This window comes from Homarus americanus, unplaced genomic scaffold (genome assembly GCF_018991925.1).
Source record: "Homarus americanus isolate GMGI-L3 unplaced genomic scaffold, GMGI_Hamer_2.0 scaffold32583, whole genome shotgun sequence".
In the NCBI taxonomy this organism is placed as follows: Eukaryota; Metazoa; Arthropoda; class Malacostraca; order Decapoda; family Nephropidae; genus Homarus; species Homarus americanus.
The window spans coordinates 7,859,620-7,885,901 of NW_024713129.1; the positions used below are offsets into that span (position 1 = coordinate 7,859,620).

The 26,282-nt window shown below is 38.1% G+C and overlaps 1 protein-coding gene across 1 annotated transcript in view; it reads left to right on the plus strand.

The window, feature by feature from the left end:
• Window positions 1–5,043: 5,043 nt before the first annotated feature.
• Window positions 5,044–26,282, plus strand: part of LOC121866512 (N-acetylated-alpha-linked acidic dipeptidase 2-like) — a gene marked incomplete at its 5' end in the record, with an annotated part of 181,617 nt that continues 160,378 nt past the window's right edge. The window contains 3 exon segments of the mRNA XM_042366273.1: window positions 5,044–5,134; window positions 24,453–24,628; window positions 24,826–24,948. Coding sequence (XP_042222207.1) covers window positions 5,044–5,134; window positions 24,453–24,628; window positions 24,826–24,948 — 390 coding nt within the window.

Below are 26,282 nucleotides of genomic sequence, written 5' to 3' on the forward strand. Positions count from 1 at the left end.
ATGTGACCAATCAGCAGTTATAGGGGAGAGTATCCACTACAATAGTATAGATGTAAAATTAGAAATGATTAGGCATAAGGAAGAGTGGGAGTAGTCAATCCACTTCGTCCTGTTTCTTTTACATCCGCCTACTAATCCTCCTCTCCCAACACTCACCTCCATCAATCCATTCAAGCTAAACCTTTGTAGCTAAGTAAATAAAAATATTTTACTATGTTAACATATTTATTTTTAAAACATTATAATAAGTAGTTTGTCTCAGTGAACCTCTGGAGTGAATGTGCACCAGCTGGCACAACCTACGTTGCCTCAACACACCAACCCAATGAACTTTAAGGATGTTAAATAACTTATAAAGTTGAATAATTTATCAAAATAATGTGTTATCAAATGTTTAACAAATGTTTTAAGGTAAATAATTGTTAAAAGATATCTTTGAGTGTCGTGTACAATGTCATGGTCCCAATTTTACCTATTTCCATTATTTCTTATGGGATTAATTCCCCGCTTTAAGTGGATTCGTTATCAGAGGCGTTTTTCCGGTCCCAATTAACCGCGGATAACGAGGACCCATGTACACGAGTCAGTTAGCACAGGCTTGGTCAGAGTGTGGGATTTCATGATCAGTCCTTCATTTTTTCTTAACTCATTCATTTCTTGTGTTTGCACAATTCTGTAATATATCTGTTTAATTTCCCTCTCACATTTTCATTCTATATCTTCTCAGTATGTCATATTTCCTCATTACTGGTACCCATTTTTACATACCACTACAAGCCTGTATTAGTGTGGCAGTCGAGTGGGTATAGCATTCACCTCCTGTTCCGTGGGTTGGTGGTTCATTCCAAGGACTAAAAACAGGAAGGACACGCCATTGTAACATCATAAACTTTAGCTCCACCCCGTTCAATGAAGTCACGCTAGCGACACACATCATCTGGTGACTAGATGGTGATAACCTTGCCTTGGTTGACCTTTGATTGTTTCATTTTGAGAAAAATCATAAGGCTAAGGCTTTTCTGTTGCCAGGTATAACCAAATGAATGCCTTATGTTCTCATAGTTCTCCAAAAAAATAAGTGATATAGCAAAACAAAAAAATAGTAAAGTATTACAAGGAGACATGTGGGGGGGGGGGGGGCAATTTGCTGATGACATGGACGAAGCAAGTAAATTTTTTAGCCTATTAGCAATGCAAAGATTTTCCTTTTGCCAGACATGGCAAGGTGAATGTCTTACAATACTCTGGACAACTGGATATTGCCTTACAATGTATACTTAAGAAAATCAAACAGAATTAAGGAGATACAAAAAAAATATGAACTCTCTTTAAACAAGTTCTCGGGTAGCCTAATGTGGTGTTTATTTTATCAGACCACTTGTAGGCACACAAGGAGGTCACCAGATGATGCGTATTTACAACAGTGATGTCACCGAGCTGTGCATTGTGGGTAAAACGAGTGCTTGGTAAACTATCCTTACTCATATTTTATCATTGGTTCAATCCCCTGGGCACTTCCACTTCACCCAGCTGTAAATAGGGACCTAAATTTACAATTTTGAAGAAGTAAATGCTGTTGAAAGCAGTACTGGCCATGGTGCCTCCTTGTGTACTGAAGGCTTAACACTCTTGGGCAGTGGTTCTTAACCTATTTTGAGCCACAGACCCCTTTGAGAATCTGGTGAAAGCTATGGACCCCCTCCCTAGAAAAATGCACATTAGTACATAAACACAACTTTGCATGCAATGAATATACTTTATTTTATTGAAAATTCATTGCCTCATACAGTGTATGACATACACAAAGTATGAATAGAATAAACATTCTAGAAGTCAAAACCTGACAACGATGACGATTGTATGCTACCTGACCGTGTACAGTAGCATCCCATGCCACCCTACAGATTTATTGGTTTTCTTCAGTAACCAAAAATACATACTACATAACATCTGGTATATATTGACAAAAATAGAACCACTTAATATAAAAATATACTGAATATAAATGTTAATTTTTTATCTGACCTTCACGGACCCCCTGAAGCCCATCCATGTGTAAGGGTGTGTGTTTTCCAACACCTACACCACCCTTACCTTACTTACTTCTCTTGTCTTAGTTCTTACTCTTACTCAGGTCTATCACATATTCTTTTACTTACTTCACTGGTTATTGCATAACCTTAATTCTTTGTGGTAGCATGGTCATTCTTTTGGTAGCATGGTCGAGGGTCTAGGCACATGGGTATGGTAATTCTGGTATCAAGTCACTTGGATGGAAATAAAGGTAAAATACTGTGGGAGAAATGAATACACCTAAAATACTCTATGAACAAGTTTATTAATATGAAATCAAAGGGAAAAAAGATATTATTAACATATGATTACTAGGCTCAACTCCTGGGCTTATTGCAGACTCAGTACTTTCTTCTTTACTTATTTTCTTATTTACTTATTTACTTATTTACTTATTTTCTTATTTCTTTACTCAACAGTAATTACTCAGATCTTACACTCGTACTGCACCCAACCTTACTGGTGTTACATTACATGGCATAGCAGGACCAGTTCTTTGGCCCTCCTCACAATACATAGTACATGACACTCCTTGTAGATTACTTTACTTCTCACACCTACTGGTGGTACGTGGCATTACAGTACAGTTACAAGACTTTACTCCTAGTCCCAAGTGGACAACTTTGCTTCTCACCCATTACAAGGTACTTTACTCAACATACCATACACGTTAATAATGAAACTAACAGACACAGGGGTCCACTACCCAACATGGGATAATTATTTCCAACTAATTATCCTTAACATACATATTAGAACACTCTCTGTGGACATATACTTCCAGGGTGCGTCCCAGGGTAGAACACTGAGATTCACGACTGTTGTTGTGATCGGTGGTAGCCAGACACATGGCGAGTCTGGGGTCTGGCACCACGAGGCAGTGGAGCATATTAATCAGGCCGCATCGGTGCCATCGTTTCATGTATTGTTCCCTGCTGAGTAGCTACTACATCCGGGGCAGTTGTCGAGTGATCCAAGAGTCACAATTGGATCTGGAGGCAAACGGGAGAGCATGGCATCAGGGGAGGGAAGCATGACAACACAAACAAAACAAATCTCTTGTCTGGGAACGACAGACATATTTACGTTATAGTACTTCTTACACTGGGTGAATGACAATTCAACTGTTAAAGCATGAACACTGATGAAGACTGATCTTCACTACAATTAAGTGAATCAAACTGAATGGCTACACCTAAACATACCTGGAGGCAAACGGGAGAGCATGGCATCAGGGGAGGGACGCTCGCCCTGCCTCATCCCGCGGTATATATATCCCTGAGTTGCCAGTGATCACTACTCACGCAATGACAGTAATTACAAACAACTCTAACTGTTACTCATTCAAAGATGACCCTCAGTTGACAAAGGTCTGGCGAATTACTAGAGTTGATTTACACAGACTAATTCAAGATTGAGCTTCCCAGGAGAAAGTGGAATAACAACTGATCGACAACTGTCTTCACAATGGCGAGGGAACACAAGTGTAGCGTCTATGGGGAAAAACACGTCTTCTGAGGGGTCGCTAACCCACTCATGTTTTGCGGTCGTGGAGTTTAATAAGAATCATTAGTTAAATAGATTAGCAGTCAACGTGACCATGACACATGGACCCCCTTGGGGGTCCATGGATCCCAGGTTAAGAACCCCTGCTCTAGGGGTTTTCATATGCAGAATTGCATATGAAATCAAAAATTAAAATAAAATAATTTTAAGTTTGTGTATGAATGCTGGACATGCAAGACATTTGGCTACGTCAGCACAACTTGGCACCTATGTAGATTGCACTCCATGGTCACCACATCAGTCTCCCTTTTATTTTTAAAGGACCCAGGATATAGCATTGACCCACATTTCCCACACATTTTTTGCAGCTTGTGCTGATGTCTCATGCATCACAATGATTTTATTTATTCATAACAGTGTTGTGAGGGTGGAGAGGTGGAAAAGCATAAAAAAGTGCATGGAGATTGCACCACATGGTGATAGTGTGGTGCTTCCTGATGCCTCTCTCCCAATGTTCCTGGCCCTTCTAGCAAAAGTGATAGTTTGTATGGCCCTCCAACAAGCAGTCATAGTGCTATGATCAATATATACAATTATATTTTGCACCCAGAGGGAAAAATTAATAATATGTACTCGGTTTGAATGCGCTCATCAGGAAGCAAAAGTTTCAACACTATTGCCTAGTGAAATGCTAATTTTTTCACAACTTCTCTATAATTTTTTTTCCTAAATATGTACACTTTGTAAAGTAATAAGGTTCATATTGCAATCACATGAAATAACGAAGATATAAAGTGATGTATTGACATTTTCATTAAGCATAAACAAAACTTTTGTGTTCTATTTGTGCTTGAGTATAGAAATAATTATTTTATCCTGATTACTCATATAAAACTCTGTTTGTAGTTATTTTATTTCCAATGCTAATGGAACAAATCCCACCCTTTTATCTCAAATACTGTAGCAAGTTTGCTTTGACTAATTATGTACAATTATCTCTCCTGTGGTGCAGTCAAGTGCGGTAAGGTGAGTAACAGGCCAAACGCCGAGCATCTCATGGGAGAGCGCCTACCCAAACCCCAGAGTGTTAATATACAGTGTGCTGTATCCACATTGTCCCGAACAGGCAGTCGTGCCTTTTGGGACCCACTTTCACTTATTATATGCCTATCCCTTATTTATGTTTGAGACTATCCAAACATGAAATTTGTAATATACAGTACTGTAGTTTTTTTTTTTATACTGAAGATGCATTGTAATATCTGTAGATTTACGTACTCCAGATGTTTATTGTTTATCCGGATTTAGTTACTACATCTGTGGACCATTAGAGTATAAGTAATTCACATTTTTAGTTATTCAATGTGTTAAATAAGATACTTTACTACATATGTATAGTTAACAAGTTGTATTTTTCTTAGCAAAGATTCCTGAGAAACAATGATAACTATTATCTTTTCCCAGAAAGTGCCTTCCACATTCCAGAAGAGGAAGCACCAATTCCTAAGATTCCAGTGCAACCCATTGGTTATGAAGATGCATGGCAGATATTAAGGTACAAAACCAGCAATTCAATTGATAGGTTAACATGACTGAAGGAATATGAGAATTTTTTCCAATTAACCTTTTGTAGACAAGGAACTAGATTGGTAGACAGGTTGATGGTTGTGTAATAGTGTACCATTTTGTGGCTGCGGAGGATTGAGGGTGTCATTTATAAGGTTATCATTTTACAAAATGTCGACTGTAGCCATCAGACTAGCAGTATTGTAATACCCCAGTTAGCACTACTGATGTATCTTGGACCTCAATATGTGTGGGGAAATCAGCCACCAAAAACAGGGTCTCCTTTATTGTAGAGGAACAGCAATCTCCACAGGTGGTTTAGGCACCATTCTGACTAAGCGTAAATACAACATCGAATTCTGGGTACAAATGAGTGGCGCCTTGCGCACCATACAAAACATAAATTATTACATCCTTTCTCCCCTAACAAAAAGAGTTTTATTGCTTATATTGCTTATAAACTCAAAATGAAATGTTAACTGTAAATCCAGTCGAGTGGGCTTGTGAACAACTCGACCCAACCTGGTAATTGCACTGCTGGGATCTTTTGATGCAGTACTTACCGGACTCTTACAATCTACAATTAACTTGTCATCAGGAAGTGAGGCTTTTTCCTCATGCTTTTCTTTGTTAGGTGTATTATTCATATTCTTAACGTTCACATCCTTGAGAGGTTCACAAGAAGACTCTTTACTCAGATCAAAACTAATAAAATTATCACCGATCTTCACATTTTGGAAAAGGTTTTCATAAACTTCATTTGGCAACTCCAAAACAGATTCCTGATCACTCAGAACATCATCAATCCTCCTAACTCTGATCTGGTCAACATGTCTTCTCACAATTTTTCATTACTTAGCTTAACATGATATAACACAGGACCTGTCACTTCTATGACAACTCCTGGTAACCATCTCTTCTTCCTGCCACTATAGTTTTCAACAAACGCCTCATCTTAAACCTCAAATTCATACAATTAAACACATTTTTCAGGATACCTTTTTTGTGCTTTTGTTTCTCTTTCGCCCTAAATCTGAAATTTGGGCTAATCAATGACAAATGGGACTGTAACTTCCTACCCATTAACAGTTCAGCTGACGTAGCACCAGTAACAGACTGAGGTGAATATCTATACCTAAACAGGAACCTGGACACTTTTGTTCTGATATCCCTTTTCTTCATTTTTTTAAACTATTCTAAAATGTTTGGATGGCCCTTTCGGCCAACAGATTGGAGCTTGGGTGAAAAAGGTGCACATGTTTTATGTTTAATTCCATTACATGACATGAATTTCTGAAATTCACTGATTGTGAACTGAGGTCCATTATCACTCACTAACATACTTGGTATACCATGTGTAGCCTTGCTATTGTTGCTATTGAAGTTATACTATTCATCGCCTTTACATCCATCCATTTGGAATAAGCATCAATCACTACTAAAAACATACTGCCTAAGAAAGGTCCAGCAAAATCAACATACACCCTCTCCCAGGGCTTCTCTGGCTAGGGCCATGGGTGAAGGGGGCTTTACAGGGTTTCCCTCTATTTACTTGACAGGTTTCACAGAACTCGACTACTTTTCAATATCACTATTCATATTTGGCTACCACACATAATATCTGGTTATACCTGGGTGTTCCTCATGCAACTCATGCAAAACACTTCTCTGACCAGCTGGACGAATAATGACCCTATTCCCCATAAAATACAACCATCCTCTGCACTCAATTCATTTATACGTACAAAAAATGGCCTAAACGCCTCAGACTCCGCAGCATTTGACCAACCACATTTGACAAATGATAACACTCTGGAATAAATTGAATCGCTAGCAATCCACTTCCTAATGTGGCTTGCTTTAACAGGTGAGCCTTCAACACGTTCCAACAATAAAACCAAATCAGTAGGAAGTGGAAAAGAGCTGGGTTTATATGGCAGTGGTAACCTACTTAAGGCACCAGCTTTACCATTATCCACACCACATCAAAACTCCAAGTGGTAGTCATAAGCTGCCAGAGCAATGGCTCAACGCTGGATTCTGGCACTTGCCATATTGGGCAAGGCCTTATGTTCATGTAATAAGGTTACAATAGGTGTGTGATCTGTGACTAGTGTAAAATGTCTTCCATAAATACAGTTATGAAAATATTCATCATCAAAAATTATGGCAAGACTCTCTCTGTCAATTTGGGCATAATTCTTCTCAGCATCCATAAAAGTCCTGGAGGCAAAAGCTATTGCTAATTCAGTGCCATCATCATTTCTGTGTGCCAACACAGCACCCACACCATATGGTGAAGTAACTCAAAACAAAACAATTGGTGTATGAGGGTCATAATGTACTAACACATCACTAGATATCGGTAACTCGTTTGCTTTCTGGAAAGCCTTTACTTGTGGGTGCACCCACTGCCAAGTTTTGCCTTTACGCAACAGCTTAGACAAAGGTGCAAGAATGATAGACAGGTTTTTAAGAAATTTACCATAAAAATTAATGCCTCCCAGAAATGACTTGAGGGTATGTACATCTGTTGGCTCGGGTGCATCCATAATAGCTTTTACCTTGCTGTCTATAACATGTATACCTGCAGAATCAATTCTATGACCGAGATAGGTCACACTGGATCGGAAAAATTTACACTTCTTGATCTTTACTTTAGGCCTTTATCATTTTATTTGTACAAGACCCTCTCCCAATTTTCCTTATGATCTTTCACAGTAACACCTGTAATTAATGTCACCCATATTGACAATAACATGTGGAATACTCCTTAAAAGATTACACGCACACACATTTATATATATATATATATATATATATATATATATATATATATATATATATATATATATATATATATATATATAATTACCCTGCTTTACGCGGTTTCACTTTACGCGATTCTCATATACGCTGTGCCTCGCCAGAACCGAACTTTCACTTTCCACGGTTCATCTACCCATATACGCGTGAAGTATAATTTTTTTTTTATTTAGCTCATAAAATTCATACAAATTACCCGGCCAGAATATAATTTACATTGCTGGAATTCTTACAATTTGATGATCATTTTGAATATAAACATCATAGATTTTGCATTAGACATACAAATTTTAGATGCAATGTTTACTCTGAGTAAATATGTTATCTTTTGTGCAAAATATATGACATTTATATTCAAAATGTTCCTGGTCTTACAAGGAATCCAGCAATGTCAATTATATTATCCTAACTTTAGTCTGAGGTATTATTTGTTACTAAAAGTTAAAATTAGTTTTTCACCCAACATTTCTCTGGTAGGGAGGGAAGGTGGGGGGTGGGGGGGAGGGTTGGGACCGACCGACCATCTGGCACGGTTGGAAGAGGGGGGGAGGCAAGTTGGGGTACTTTGATTGACAGAGAGTGTCGTGAAGAATATTTTTTTTTTTATTAACTGAAGATATTTGTTTTAGCTCATAAAATTCATACTAATTACTGGACCAGAATATAATTTACATTGCTGGAATTCTTACAATATGATGATCATTTTGAATATAAACATCATGGATTTTGCATTAGACATACAAATTTTAGATCTAATGTAATAATTTGGTTTACACAAAGCAAGTATTTTATCTTTTGTGCAAAATACAGTCAACCCTCACTTTACGCGGTCCCACATTCCGCGTTTCTACGTTTACGCGGTGCCCTGCCAGAACCCAGGATGCTCACATTCCGCGGTGGGTGTACCCCTTTACGTTGGTGAAGTATAATTTTTTTATTTAGCTCATAAAATTCATACAAATTATCCGGCCAGAATATAATTTACATTGCTGGAATTCTTACAATTTGATGATCATTTTGAATATAAACATCATAGATTTTGCATTAGACATACAAATTTTAGATATAATGTTTACTCTGAGTAAATATGTTATCTTTTGTGCAAAATATATGACATTTATATTCAAAATATTCCTGGTCTTACAAGGAATCCAGCAATGTCAATTATATTATCCTAACCTTAGTCTGATTTATTATTTATAACTAAAAAAGTTAACAGTCTGGTACTCCCACACATTTATCTGGTAGGGAGGGTTGGTGGGGTGGGGGGGAGGGAGGGACCGGCGACCGACTACCTGGCATGTGTGAAGAATATTTTTTTTTTATTAACTGAAGATATTTGTTTTAGCTCATAAAATTCATACAAATTATCCGGCCAGAATATAATTTACATTGCTGAAATTCTTACAATTTGATGATCATTTTGAATATAAACATCATAGATTTTGCATTAGACATACAAATTTTAGATGTAATGTTTACTCTGAGTAAATATGTTATCTTTTGTGAATAAAATATCACATTTATATTCAAAGTATTCCTGGTTTTACAAGGAATCCAGCAATGTCAATTATATTATCCTAACTTTAGTTTGAGGTATTATTTATTACTATATCTGGTTTTCCCCCCAAAATTTCTCAGAGGGAAGAGCCAGCGAGTGTAGTGTGAGAAGAGGGGGAGTGGAGTCCATTATTTGAATGGACATTAACTTGGCGACTGTATTTCTCTTAAGTATTAATTGTATGCATGTACCATCATAAAATTAAGATGTTATTTTTACTAGAACATAGGTATTGTGTAGGAAAAAGTGGAGTTTGGGGGTCAGCTGGTCTCTATTTCATTTAATCCCATATGTTATGTTATTCACTTTATGTTTTTCTCACTTTCCGCGGTACCCTATGGGTTACATTAACTGCGTAAAGTGAGGGTTGACTGTATGTATATATATATATATATATATATATATATATATATATATATATATATATATATATATATATATATATATATATATATATATATATATATATATATATATATATATATATATATATATATCAGAACTGAAATCATGATATATACCGTATATACTCGTGTATAGTTCGAGTTTTTAAGACCAAATTTTTAGGCAAAAAATTGGGGGTCGTCCTATACATGCATAATAGTTTTGTTAGGTTGAACCCGTGCATGATGGGAAGGGCGAGGAGCAACTTTTAGCTTCAGACATGAAAAATATTTACCATTTACTGCCAGTAAACAATGGAAACGTAAAATATGTACCAATTAGTAATGAAAAGTTGTGCAGTTCCTTCAGCAAATGAAGCTCACCAACTTACAATAGGCTAAATTACCTTACAACGTGCTTTCAGTAGTCTATGTTGAAGTTCTTAGCACAGGCTAACTTATCATATCATATACGGTATCACAGTTCTCATTGATCTACAAAAAATACCGGTAATAAAAACCTTTTCGATATTTCACACTTAATATAATACCCGGTAATCTACTTCAACCTCCTATTGTTTACAACGACGCATGACGCACCACCAGCTGTTGAGTATCAGCTAGACGGTACACGTGTTTTTCGAATCGTTTTCAGTTAAAAAACTGTTACATCACATGTATATTTTACCTTAACTGTGCCTGAATGAATATATTCTCGGAAATAAATAGTAGTTTTGCTGAAACGTGATGTATTTTAATGTAAAATAGGATAAAATACATGACGAAAACAAAAGATTTTACCTAACCTTCCGATGTTCAAGAGAAGTTACTCGTTTTTTTAATAGTTTTTGGTTAAAATATTGTTATATTACAATGGTATTCTATTCATACTGTGCTTGATATAATGCATTCACGGAAATATAATATTTTTGCTGAAATGACGTATGTATTACAGTGGAAAGTGGGATAAAATCGTGACGAAAACAATGACTTTCGCTTTCTTTCGCTCAAAAGATGTTACCGTAATCGCTTTTCGAATGGTTTAGTTAAAAAACTGTTGTATTACAATAATATTCCCTCCTAATTGACTTGAATATATACTTGAATGGAAATCTACAATATTTTTGTTGAAACAACCTGCGTTTCAGTGTATAGTGTCGTAATAATAAATGGTAAACAATTTGCCTTCGGCACTGTGTTTCAGGCACGGTGAGCCTCAGTTTATAGGACGTAGAGCGTTTTTACTGAAGGTTTTGTTGTTCCATTACCCTCAAAAACGTGGGTCGAACTATAAACGAGGAATATCATAAATTAACGATTTCTTGGTCAAAAAATCAGGGTCGACCTATAAACGAGGGGGGTTATAGACGAGTATATATATATATATATATATATATATATATATATATATATATATATATATATATATATATATATATATATATATATATATATATATATATATATATATATATACACACACACACACACACACACAGTAAAACCCCGCTTTACGCGGTTTCACTTTACTCGTTTCCACGTTTACGTAGTACCCTGCCGAACACTGAATGCTCACTTTATGCTGTGCGTGTACCCTTTTACGCGGAGAGCGGCTGGCGGTCCTTTCGCGCTGCGTCATTTTTGGATTCAAACCTCCCGTCATCTCTCCCGCCTTCTCCTGCCATCCTGCCATGTTGGGTAAGCGGCGCTAGTAGGTTGGGCAGTGTATGTCTTTGTTGCGTTATCGGTGACGTCATATGACGTATCGGACTGTGATTGGGCCAAGCATCCTTACGTCCCTCCCCGCTAGCTGTGATTGGTTTAATGTACTATGACGTGCCCTGCCGCGGGAGCATGCAAGCCCCTTGACCTACCCGCGTCAGTTACACCCCTCCCGGCTAAACAGTGTATTTCGGTATCCATTGTTCCATAAGAATGGCTTCCACCGGACCATCACCACCCCCACAAAGAAACCTTGCATTACCTGGACCCTGCTGCCCTAAGCCAAAGAAGATACGACGTTCCCAAAGCTACGAAATTAAATACAAGATCATCCAAGAGTTGGAGAAAGGAACAAGACAGGTTGATCTCGCGCGCCAGTATGGTGTTAACGAGTCTACGATCCGGACAATTAAGAAGGGTGCAGCCAAGATAAAGGAGCACATGAACATCACAAAGTCTACAGGTGTTTCTATGATCAAGTATTGCCACAACCAGGTGCTTCTCAAGACGGAGAAATTACTTGTGAGCTTCTTCATTCGTCAGGCGCGATGGAACATGGCGGTGGACACGCGCTCAGTTAAGGAGTACGCACGTGAACTGTATGCTGCAGTGTCACGTAAGATGGGAATTGCAGAGCCCAAACCCTTCAATGCTTCCTCTGGGTGGTTATAGAGATTTAAGAAGAGGAACAAGATCACCAACATTAACATTGGTGGTGAAGAAGGGAATGCTCACCATGTTGCGGCTAGGGATTTTTCTCCGTTTTTACGTGAGATTATGGAGGAAGGACAGTACACCCACGACCAGGTGTTTAACATGGACGAATCTGGTCTTTTTTGGAAAAAGCTACCTACCAAGACCTTTGTTGTGAAGAATGCCAGCAAGTGTCGGGGCCGGAAGTTGCAGAAGGAGCGCATCACCGTCCTGTTTACCACCAATGCTTACGGTACCTGTAAGCTCAAGTTATCGGTGATCCACACAGCACGCAAACCGCACGCCTACAAGAGCATGGACATGACCAAGCTAAATGTCCACTGGCTGACCGCACGTAAGGCGTGGATGTTCTCTACTCTGTCCCTCTCCTGGTTTGATGACTGTTTCGTTCCCGACGTGAAGAAATTTTGTTAGCAACAGAATGTTCCATTCAAGATTTTGTTGCTGCTTGACAACACACCAGGACACTCGCCCCCTACTGTTAGATCGTCACCCCAACGTAAAAGTGGTCTTCCTTCCTCCCAATACTACGTCTATAATACAGCCCATGGACCAAGAATTGATGTGTAATGTGAAAGCTGCATTCTCTGCAAAGAAATTTAAGCTCCTGAACGAACACACCAACACCAAGGATGAGTTGCATAACCTGGGTGACACGGATAGCAAGAGCGAAGACGATGAGGAACAACAGTTGGCAGAGCAAGAAGTACTTGTGAAACAATTTTGGAGAAAATTCAACGTCACAAAAGCTGTGGACTTCTTGGTGGAGGCATGGGATCAGCTGTCTGTAGCAACGGTTCGTCACGCATGGAGACATGTGTTGCAAGGTATTCCAGGTGGGAGGCAGAGTCAATCTGTGACTGGTGAGGTTCAGACTGTTGCAGTAGCAGTGAACCTTGCCAGAGATGCTGCGCAGAGTGTTACAGCTGCAGGCTTCTCCGAGACCCCAACGACGACATCCTGGAGGTGATAAGGGATCCTGATGTGACTGCCAACGAGATGTTAGATGATGATGACGGCAGTGAAGAGGCAGGTGGTGCGTCATCCCAAGAAGAACGCAAGTTATCGCATAGTAATGTAAGGGGTGCTATCTAGTGTGTTGAGAAACTCAAGCTCCTCCTTTCCGACGAACCTGACGATAACCGCTATGAAGTCTTCACCACCCAGCTGTTGCAGACTATGGAGCCCTACATCAAGGTGCATCACGACAACATCAACACCAGCCGTCAGCAAAACATTACCGAGTTCTTCGCCCGTAACCCACCACAGCCAGCCCAAGCCAGTGATACTGACAGAGACAGTGACAGTGATGGTGACTTTGAGGGGTTTGTCAGGGAGGCACTAATAAGTGTGGATGACAGTGATGAAGACTCACCTGAGGGCCAGTAGCCTGCCCTCTGCCTCAGAACCAGCCTCCATTCCCGTACGCCGACCCATCTCTACTACTAATGTAAGTGTTAACCCTAACCTTGTTTTTTTCTAACCTAACATACAGTATATTATTCTCTTATTGATTGTCCCCTTCTATATTATGTGTGTGCATACCATCATAAAATTAAGATGTTATTTTTACTAAAACGTACGTATTGTGTCGGGAAAAAGGGGAGTTTAGTGGTCGGCCCGGTCTCTATTTCAATTAATCCCATATGTTATGTTGTTCACTTTACGCGGGCCGCCGTGGGTTCAATTGACCGCGTAAAGTGAGGGTTCACTGTTGGTGTGGGGATTAGTGGATGACATCATTATGACCTGACCTCCTGTTTTATAAGGTCACCCTGTATATTTAAGCCTCTCTCTGTCCATGTAATCCAGTTGCCTCTGAAGATGTCTTGAATAAAGACGAAAGCTAAGGTGCTCCGTTGTTTCCCTTTTCCCGTGTGATTTTATCAAGATTTATCTTATCCACGTTTTCATTGTGGATCTACATGAAATATATATATATATATATATATATATATATATATATATATATATATATACACACACACACACACACACACACACACACACACACACACACACACACACACACACACACACACACACTTGTCAACCCTCAGTGAGATAAGACGTGCCGAAGGCGCTCCTGGTTTTAGCAGCCAGGCCGAATCTGTTTGGCCCTGCCCACTCCCCCTGCTATACCCCAACGCCTACCAGCCTTACTACACCAGGATCGATTCAGCAAAACATTCTAGTGATTAGTGAACGATTGATTACGGAGCAGTGTTCCTATAGTGCACTTAAGGAACTTTCTCGGCAAAACATTCTAGCCATCAGTGCAGTAAGTGATTACCATACAGTGCTCGATAGTGCACCCCAAGGAAAAGTCAGACAGTGGGCACTTTATCGGTCAACTTTAAAGTGCCAGTGACAAGGACCACCGCGGTGTTTACATATATCGTGAAAACTGTGTCGGCGACCCCAAGCACCAGGGACAAAGACCACGGTCTTTACGACTGACAAATATTAACAGATGTCTACCAGTGTCAGTGTCCCTCAAAGTGCCGCCAGTGACAAACACTTCCGTCCGCCCACAACAGATTTCAACCGATGGCCACCAATCACTTACTCCCGACGCACTCTGTACCATCTAAAGCGTGGGAACGGTTATCCTGATGGCAGTGTTATCGCGCTACTCAAGTCACTGAAAATATTCCACGCACGGAGCCGTAGACAAGGCCGTCATGCACATAAGCCCATTAGAACCGTAACCTCCACTAGGAAACCGGAGAAACCCACCCCTGACAGACCATACCACCACACTGAAGTTCCACGGATATGGTATGATCTCCCGTCTTTACTGCTATCCAACGTCACTTCCCTAGCTAACAAGTTCGACGAGCTGGCAACTACAGTCAGGTCAACCGCCGCGAGCGTCGTTGCCATATGTGAGGCTTGGCAAATTGTGCCTGAAACGTGTCATATTGAGGGATATCAACTCTTTCATCACCTTCGTTCACAAAGACGCGGAGGGGGCGTTGCCCTCTTCTGTCAAGATGACCTACGCCCGTCACGCCTGGATGTTCAAGTCCCAGCAGATGTGGAAGCATTATGGGTACGTGTCGTGCTGCGGGCCCACCCACGCAACACTGCTTCCATTATAATCTGTGTGGCATACCATCCGCCTCGATCACCCACCAGAGACACTCTTATCAATCATCTCATCACCACCTCAGACCACCTCAGAGTTAGGTACCCATGTGCCAAGTTAGTATTATGTGGGGATTTAAATGAAATTGACACCACTGATATCCAGGACCAGCTATCACTATCACAAGTTGTGACCTTCCCCACACACGGTCAAAACACCCTTGACCTTATCTTAACTGACTTAGCGGACCAGTACCAACCACCTCAACCAATGCCTCCTATCGGGTGTAGCACACACTTATCAGTGCTCTGGTCCCCAGCTGCCACTCCCACTCAAGTACAGAGACCCTACATCAAGACCTACAGGCCGATTACTGACTCTGCAGTGCGCCTCTTTGGGCAGTGGATTGTTCACCATCCCTGGACTGAAGTACTTAGCGTGGATGACGTGGAAACCAAATGGATAAATTATACCAACACCACCATGGAAGCTCACCACCACTTCTTCCCCGAGAAGTCCGTCAGATCTCACCCAGCTGACTTGCCCTGGATCACACCTCGGATCAAAAGACTTATGCAACAGAGAGACAGAGCCTTTCATCTCAATGACCACATCCGCTACAGGTCACTTCGCAACAGAGTCATCCGCGAAATATGCACTGCAAAGAAGTCCCACTACCCAACCAAATTACAACACCTGAAGCAGACCAACATCAGTCAATGGTATGGTAAGCTTAAAGAACTCTGTGGACTAAACACTGCAAAGAAGTCCCACTACCCAACCAAATTACAACACCTGAAGCAGACCAACATCAGTCAATGGTATGGTAAGCTTAAAGAACTCTGTGGACTAAACAATATGACACACCCCCTCCCCTTCCTTAGCCATCTCACTAATGTTGACGCAGCTGAGCAAACAAATAACCATTTCGCTACTATATGCCAGACGCTCCCACGGCCCGACACAACCACTCTCCCTGCTTACCTACCAGCCCCCCTTCCCACTGACTTAGTAGAAGAATTTGACGTAGCAAAACGCCTGGACAAACTAAAATTAAAACGCTCTACCACCCCCATTGACTTACCAATGAAACTATTCAAGGAGTTCTCCCCGGAGCTTGCTAAACCCGTCTGCTCCATCATCAATGCTTTTCTCAGTCAAGCCAGATGCCCAGCTAACTGGAAGACCTCTTATGTATCACCAGTGCCCAAGTCAACCAGCCCACAATCCTTAAATCAGCTACGACCTATTGCAATCACCCCAATACCCAGCCTAATCTGTGAAAGTTTTGTGTTTGACTGGGCTTATGCTGATATTGCAGGAGTCGTAGACCCTCAGCAATTTGGCAACATGAAAACTTCCTCCACCACTCACTGTCTTGTCAGCTTTCTCGATTACATATACCACCATCTCGAGAAACGAAAAACGTCTGTAGCTGTCGCCTTCATTGATTTCACTAAAGCGTTCGACCTAGTCGACCACAATATAATCATAAACAAAGCTATTGACCTCGGGCTTCGGAGAAGTCTACCATGGCTTACAGACTTTCAGTGACCGACGCCAAGTTGTACGCTTCGAGGGGCTGTTCAGTCACTCACCTGTGCGCTCCCCCAAGGCACCAAGATGGGACCACTCTGCTTCCCTTATGCTCATCAATGATGCCCAAGAGAAACCCCTGCTCGCTGGAAATATGTTTCCACGACTCCACCATTGGGATGAGCGTCAACAATTTCTGTTCTAACTATACCGCCTCCAGGATTCTATTGAATAAGCTCCAAAACTGGGCCACCAACAACCATGTCACCATCAACCATACCAAGACCATGGTTATGCACATCAACCTCTCCTCCGACATTGTCCCACCTCCTTCCATTACCCTAGGTCCGAACACACTCCAGGTTGTAGATTCCACGAAGCTCCTCGGCGTCACCATAGACAACAAACTAAATTGGAAACCACACGTCAGTGAAGTTGTCAAAGCCTCCAGTTTCCGTCTCCACCTGCTCCGCCGACTCAAGTCCCTCGGAGTTCCTGCACACGAGCTCCTCAGTGTATACACAACATTCATACTTCCCAAGCTCACCTATGCCTCCCCACCTGGTCTTCCTCCTAAATGCCACACAACGTAAACACCAGAAAAAGTGCAAAAGAGGGCATGCAAGATTATTCTCCCCTTCCTACTCCACATATCAAGAAGCGCTCAACACATGACCCTTTCGACTCTCACTGACCATCACCACGACCTCATCTACAAATTTGGTAAGAAGCTACACCATCCCCGACACCGGCTCCTACTACCACCTGAGATCCCCTGTCCGAGAATTGCTGTTCGACACCACAACCGCATCCAGCCCATACGTGCACGAACTGATCGCTATAAGAACAGCCCAGTCCCAACCATTGTAAAAATTATCAATAACATGTAATAAATCAGTGTATTCACTCCCAGTAAACACTGCTCCCTACACTGTCACTATGTTGAAATGAACTGTAGTTTGAGCTGATCCCCATCTAAGTTATTATATGTCTTATTTGTGTCACTTATGTTACTTGTATATTATTTGTAATTCGTAACCCATTCCCCAAATATAACTGTAAATTTTCAGCCTTCTGGCTGCCAAGCTCTTTCAATAAACCGTTAATTATTATTATTATTATTATTATTATTATTACACACACACACACACACACACACACACACACACACACACACACACACACACACACACACACACACACACACTTCCCACCACCCTCGTGTTCCAAGATAAAAGATTGGTGATTTCTTTATGTTTATTTTATATAATATCTCAGACTAAAGTTAGGATAATATAATTTGCATTGCTGAAATCCTTGCAAGACAGAGATTAATTTAAATATAAGCATCATATATTTTGCTCAAGATATAAAAAATGTAGTACATTAGTGTACAATACTGTAGTACATTTTATAAAAAGTTTTTCAACTGTATTTTTGGGTAGATTTACATAAATTTCTTCATTTATTTTCATCCATTTACATGCACACACCATACTAAAAGAAACGTAAAATAAATTAGTGCAAAGCTGGAGTGCACATGTACTAATTTGATTACGGTACTAAAATTGTTATGTCTAGTGCGAATTACAACATGTTTATATTCAAATAAATCAGTATCTTACAAGAATCCCAGCTATGTTAATTATATTTTCCTAGGTCATATCACTGGCATTTTAAAATGAGAAGCTTAGTAGGACTGTTAAATAAACACACAGAGACCTTCGCCTCAAACTTATCACCTCAACCCCCCCACCCCCCCCCAATCCCTCGCTGGGTGGTGTAGCTGGCTCCGTCAGTCTTCCCCCCCCCCAGCCAGGGTTTTAGGCTTACAGTTTTTATCTTATATAATATCTCAGACTAAAGTTAGGAGATTATAATTTGCATTCCTGGAATCCTTGCAAGACAGCCAATAATTTGAATATAAACGTCATATATTTTGCTCAAGAGATAAAAATTGTTGTACATTAGTGTACAGTACTGCAGTACATTTTATAAAAAAGTTTTTCAACTGTATTTTGGGGTAGATTTACATAGATTTCTTAGTGCAAAGCTGGAGTGCACATGTACTAATTCTTTACGGTACTAAAATTGTTTTGTCTAGTGCAAATTATAACATGTTTATATTCAAATTAATCAGTATGTTACAAGAATCCCAGCTATGTTAATTATATTCACCCAGGTCATTTCACTGGCTTTTGAAGAGAGAGAAGCTTAGTCACCTAAGAACTGATAAATATACACGCATTAGACCTGGGCCTGTGCCAACTGTCAAACGTACTACCTCCCCTCCCCCCACGCTCCCTCCCACCCTCTCTCTCCCCCATCTGCTTGGCGTTGCTGGAATCCTTGTAAAACAGTGAATAATTTTAATATAAACGTCATGTATTTTGCACAAGAGATAAAAATTAATCACCTGTATCACATTACAGTAGTGATTTAAGAGTAAAAATGTATATGTACGTATATAGTATTCCATACACACGTAAGTATAAATATATATATATATATATATATATATATATATATATATATATATATATATATATATATATATATATATATATATATATATATATATATATATATATATATATATATATATATATATAATGTTATGGTAAATATCATAAACACACATAGGCATGGCTAGGTTTATTACAAAGTGATGAAAAGGGTACGCTTAATACTGTAGTCCACAAAACATGTAGCTATGCTTTTTTTTATTTGGTCCCCCGTCATACGAGTCCGTTTTCTCTCACATCAGGACGCCTGAGTCCTCCGTTTTCTCTCTTAATCTTAGAGTGCACCAGAAACTTTACTATTTTTAGTAATGCCACAGAATTTGAAATTGCAACCCCAATTGCAACTGGGGTTGCAATTGTTGAGGCAACTAGATATGTCTGATTACAGCAAATGTGTTATTGTCAATTTGTAGGTGAAAGATTTTATCCTCAATAGATGTAGGTTAACATTTCACCTGTAGGCAAATGCTTAAAAAAAGCCTAAGTAAGGAAGCATATTCTTTTAACACATAATATCTGACCAGTATGGGGAGGATCATCGTGTCTCCGTTAGGGGGTCGTGGAGTGCTGGTCCAGCAGGCGTCACTTTTTTGGGGGGGGGCCATGGACGTATATGCGATCGGACGTTGTTCGGTTGGACGTTAACCGGCGCATGACTGTATATATATATATATATATATATATATATATATATATATATATATATATATATATATATATATATATATATATATATATACGTACATACAGATTGTACCTCTCTAGTCTGGCAACCTCGGGACCTGACCGGTGCCAGACCATGGATAGATAGTGACTTGTGCATACACTTGGAAGCACTAGCACCACTGTCACTGCTTCGTAGTCTCTTTGAAGACATATTGAATGGTTAAATGTTGTACAGTAGGTTCTCAAATTTCGCGAGTTTTTAATTCGACATTTTTTATTTCGACAAAAAAAAAACTGCACAATTTAAAATTTCGACGGCGAAAACTCGAATTTCGGCGGGTTTGAGCGGCCAGCCAACGTTCAGACATGCCTCATTGTGTAAACAGGGTTATTTCTCCTTGTACAAAACATTCATTATTTTTTATTACTGAATGTCTTTTTGATTGAATTAATGTTTATGTGTGCAAAATGAAAAATACAATTCATTAATAATACGTAGAATATTAAAACACACGAGGTTACGAGACAGCATTGTTTTCGTTGTTTACGAAACCTGTGACTGATTGGTTCTACATATAAAACTGAAGAAAATAAGACCCTGGTTGTAGCTGTAGTAAAATTAATATGGTTGTTTTAAGTAATTTTATTTAATGTTAATAAATGGAACAATGGAAGTAGCTAACCATTAATGGTAAAAAAAATAAGAGAGATCGCGTATGTAAGTGCACACATATGAAAACATATCGTCATTACAAGAGAATATGAAAGCAACACTTATTTACTGTTCATATATGTTTTAATTAATGTTTCTTTATTTTTTTTATTGAATTAATGTTTATGTGTGAAAAATGAACAATACAATTCATTAATAATACGTGGAATATTAAAACACACGATGAGACGAGACGATATTGTTTTCGTTAATGTTTACAAAACCAATGACTGATTAGTTCTACATATAAAACTGAAGAAAATAAGACCCTGGTTGTAGCTGTAGTAAACTTAATATGGTTGTTTTAAGTAATGTTATTTAATGTTAATAAATGGAACAATGGAAGTACCTAACCATTAATGGTAAAAAAAAGAGTGAGATCACGTATGTAAGTGAGCACATGTGTAAACATATCGTCATTACTCTACATAAGAATATGAAAGCAACACTTATTTACTGTTCATATATATTGTAATTAATGTTTCTGAATTAAAAAAAAAATTCTACCCACCAGTGGTGGTAAAGTTGAAAACATAAAGACAGCCAATGTTGTTGTGTGTGTTTTTACTTGGATGACGAAGTTGCCAAGCCATCTGGTTGAACTCTAGCTAAAGCTGTAGAACATAAGAACTTTTCTGTGTTGTTTTTAGTTTTTATTTAACTTTATCTGTTATTTTCGTTGGTTTATTAGGATGTTGCTTTATTGCAGGTAGTAATTCGCCAAAGAAGTAGTGTAAATAAGGCCAAATTTAGCCAAACATCGAAAGTACAGTACCAGACTCAAATTAATTTTCTCCATGGGCAAACTAAAATCGTTACAGAACACGGGAGTTTCCGGACCACAGAATGCCGGACTAGAGAGGCACAACCTGTGTTTATATATATATATATATATATATATATATATATATATATATATATATATATATATATATATATATATATATATATATATATATATATATATATATATATATATATTATATATATATATATATTATATATATATATATATATATATATATACATATATATATATATATATATATATATATATACATATATATATATACATACATACACAGTGGTCCCCCTATTTACGCTGTCAATTGAACCCGCGGAGTAGCATGTAAAACTAGAAACGCATAAATGGAATAACAGAACATATGGGATTAATTGAAATAGAGACTGGGCCGACTCCCAAAATCCACTTTTTCCTACACAATACGGACACAATTCCTATGTTGTAGTAAAAATAACATCTTAATTTTATAATGGTATGCACACACACACAATGTTTAAGAGAAATACAGTCGACAGGGTAATGTCCATTTAAATAATGGAGTCAACTCCCTCCCCCTTCTTTCCACGCTCGCTAGCTCCTCCCTCTCTGAGAAATGTTTGGGTGAAAACACTAGATTTTAAGGTATAGTAATAAATAATACCTCAGATTAAAGTTAGAATAATATAATTGACATTGCTGGATTCCTTGCAAAACCAGGAATATTTTGAATATAAACATCATATATTTTGCACAAAAGATAAAATTTTGGCTCTTTGTAATGAAAATTCTTACATTAGATCTAAAATTTGTATGTCTAGTGCAAATTCCATGATGTTTATATTTAAAATAATTACAATCTTATAAGAATTCCAGCAATGCAAATTATATTCTGGCCAGGTAATTTGGATGAATTTTATGAGATAAAACAAATATCTTCAGTAAATAAACAAATTATACTTGACCCAGACTCTATCTATCAATAAAAATACTCCACCTCGCTCCCCCCCTTTTCCCACGCTTGCTGGGTCCCTCCCTCCCTACTCCCTAACCTTCCCTCCCTACCAGAGAAATGTTTGGGTGAAAACATTAGGCTTACATTTTAAGTAATAAATAATACCCCAGACTAAAGTTAGGATAATATAATTGGCATTGCTGGATTCTTTGCATGACCAGGAATATTTTGAATATAAACATCATATATTTTGCACAAATATAAAATTTTGGCTCTTTGTAATCAAAATTCTTACATTAGGCCTAGATCTAAAATTTGTATGTCTGAGGCAAATTCTATGATGTTTATATTTAAAATAATCACAATCTTATGAGAATTCCAGCAATGTAAATTATATTCTGGTCAGTTAATTTGTATGAATTTTCTGAGCTAAACCAAATATCTTCAGTAAATAAACAAATTATACTCCACCCACGTAAATGAGTAAATTCACCGCGTAAATCGGGCATCCGGGTTCTGGCAAGGTACCGCGTAAATGACCAAACGCGTAAACGAGAACCTCGTAAATCCAGGTTCAACTGTGTATATATATATATATATATATATATATATATATATATATATATATATATATATATATATATATATATATATAATATATATATATATATATATATATATATATATATATACATATATATATATATATATATATATATATATATATATATTTATTAAAACCTCGATTAACCGACCACATATGGGGGGAAGGAGCCGACGGATAGTCCAAACGGTCGGTTAATAGTACATAAAGTCTACGGAAAGAAAACAAACATTTTCAAAGCACCTTTCCCTAACCTACCACATTTAATTCCCTCTATTCATTTTTGTTCATTTGCCATTCATATTTCAATAGAATTTGCTTTAAAACATTAACCACTTTAGTAAATAAATATAAACCAGCACAGAAACCGTGAATAAAAAATGGAAAAGTCAAAGAACATATGGCATCACAAAAATTGTGACCAAGTCCCAGGTTGCTGATCTGACTTTCTACCTCATTTACACACAATTGCAGGGTCTCAATTGCTTCTCTTATTATTGACAACACAACATACATATATTGTTCCTCATTCTTGATTTTTTTTTCATTTTTGCATTTATTTATGGTTCTTTATTACTAATATTATTATTTTCATTATCATTATTAATATTATTACATTATCGTCCCCCAGGCCAAGATGTGGGTCAGTGACCTGTGCCCGGGTGGGCTAATCCCCGTAAAAAATTTTTTTTTTTTTAGGAGTTCGGGATTGACGATTAATCCAAAAATCGGTTAATGGAGGTTTTACTGTATATATATATATATATATATATATATATATATATATATATATATATATATATATATATATATATATATATATATATATATATATATATATATATATATATATATATATATATAGAGAGAGAGAGAGAGAGAGAGAGAGAGAGAGAGAGAGAGAGAGAGAGAGAGTGTATTCTCTCTCTCTGGACTCACATTTTTTGGACTCGGCTCTGCCCCAATTAATCCTATTTATCGAGCTTCTACATATATTATGCTCATATAACGGTTATGTTTATAATTTTGTGTAATTTATTATGTACAGTACAGTAGTGTGTTTTGTTTCCAAGTGTTACCGGTACATATTTTAACAGTTTTCATCCATCATTAGTCATTATATTTTGTCCGCCTCTTATGCACTTAATTCACATATATTTTGTTGTTGTAATATATGCAGGATTTACATTATCACATTGATTTTTTCTTCCTTTTTTTATTTAATCTACAGCCGCATGGGGGGCACTGTGGCACCTGTAGATTGGCAGGGCAGCCTCAATATTACCTACCATTTAGGGCCAGGATTTGTGAACCCAGGCTGGACACTTAACTTAGATGTGAACAATAATAATACTCAAACTACCACTCATAATGTTGTGGGAATTATCACAGGTCATGAGGAACCAGGTAATTTGATATTTGTTTTAATAATTAATGTTTTTTTCTGTAAATACCTTTTTGTCCTTATATTATACTTTATATTGCTTTGTAATTTTATAATGATATTCAGTAATTATGTGGTGAAATATAGCCACACTGTACACCAAATGGAATGGTCCTACCTTTTACACTATCATAGATTTATTATTGTCTTTGGTTATTAGACAGATATGTAATTCTGGGCAACCACTTGGATGCCTGGATCTTGGGTGCTCTTGATCCCAACTCTGGCACTGCTGCTATGCTGGAACTCTCACGGGTCCTTCTTCAGCTGCATAATGAAACAGGTGAGTATTGGGTAGTGGGGCAACTGTATTAAATATTAACATTGAAATCTATATGTTGGTCTGATGGATAAGCAAATACCTGAGTTAGAATAGTATACAGGAATCCCCCGGGTTACGTAAGGGTTCTGTTCCTGAAAATCTTTTTGCATCATGAAATTGTGTATCGCAAAACTATTTTTCCCATTGACTCCCATTATATAAGTTTAGATGCATTCCTATGGAATTTTTTACGACCCAAATACGTAACACAAGCACATATATGAATGAAAGTGGACACATACGATGATTCTTTCATGATGTAACATGACAATAAATGCAGACACTTGAATTTAACTCCCCAGAAACGATGTTGAGTGTTGCAGGAAGTGATGAGGTGAGGTGGTGTTATTGGAGTTACTGGGAGTTACCTCCTTAAAACATCAAGTTTTATGGAATCTTTTATCACCACTGCTTTCACTTGAACTTGGTGGTCTTTTTCCACTCATCTTGAATAAGGGTACACAGTAACACAGATGCATAACTGAACACAAACTGGGAAAATAATTCAAACTGAGCCATGCCATTGTTGTTGTATCTGCTACCAGCTGGTGAGGTGAGCCACCTGGCAGCCATCTTATAGCTACATCCAAAAGTTATGGAGAAGTAGGATTTTGAAAATTGATAAGAATATAAGGGAAAAATCAGGTATCAGGGATTAGGCAGAACAGATTCAGGGGTAAGCAACAATATATCTGGTGTCCTTAATTGCTGACAGGAAATTGATAGTGATTGATCAATTATTTACGAATTTCGTGCTTCAGCCTGACATTTCCCTTCAGGGAATATTATACTTACGAACCAAGCGTGGAGCACTCTACTTGTTTGACACACCGTGCCAGCTCCTTCACTGCGCCAGCTAACTCATGTGCAAGGAAATGTATATTCCCTTTGTGTTTGCCCTTAGGACAATTATTTATTTTACTTTTTTCACAATATGTATGTAGGATGGTGTGTGTATTTAACTGAGCAAAATTAAATTAAGAAAGTTACGTATATCTATCCGAAAATACGAATTGAAAACAACCATAACACCTCACAGCTTGGCCTAGTAGTCTGGTGGTTACAGTGATGAATCTAACTTGGTTACAATGCTGCCAGTGATGTTAACAGACACAAATGTGAAAAGAAAGTTATCTGTAAGTCCTCATTTGTATCAGGTACTACATTAAATAACATTTTAAAATGTGGAGTGAGAAAACAAAAAGGTGTGGGGGATTAGAGAGATGGAGTGGAAAGGAGTGTTGCCGAGTGCTCCTCAACAGCTGATCTTTAACTCGCTAACACGCAATCACACA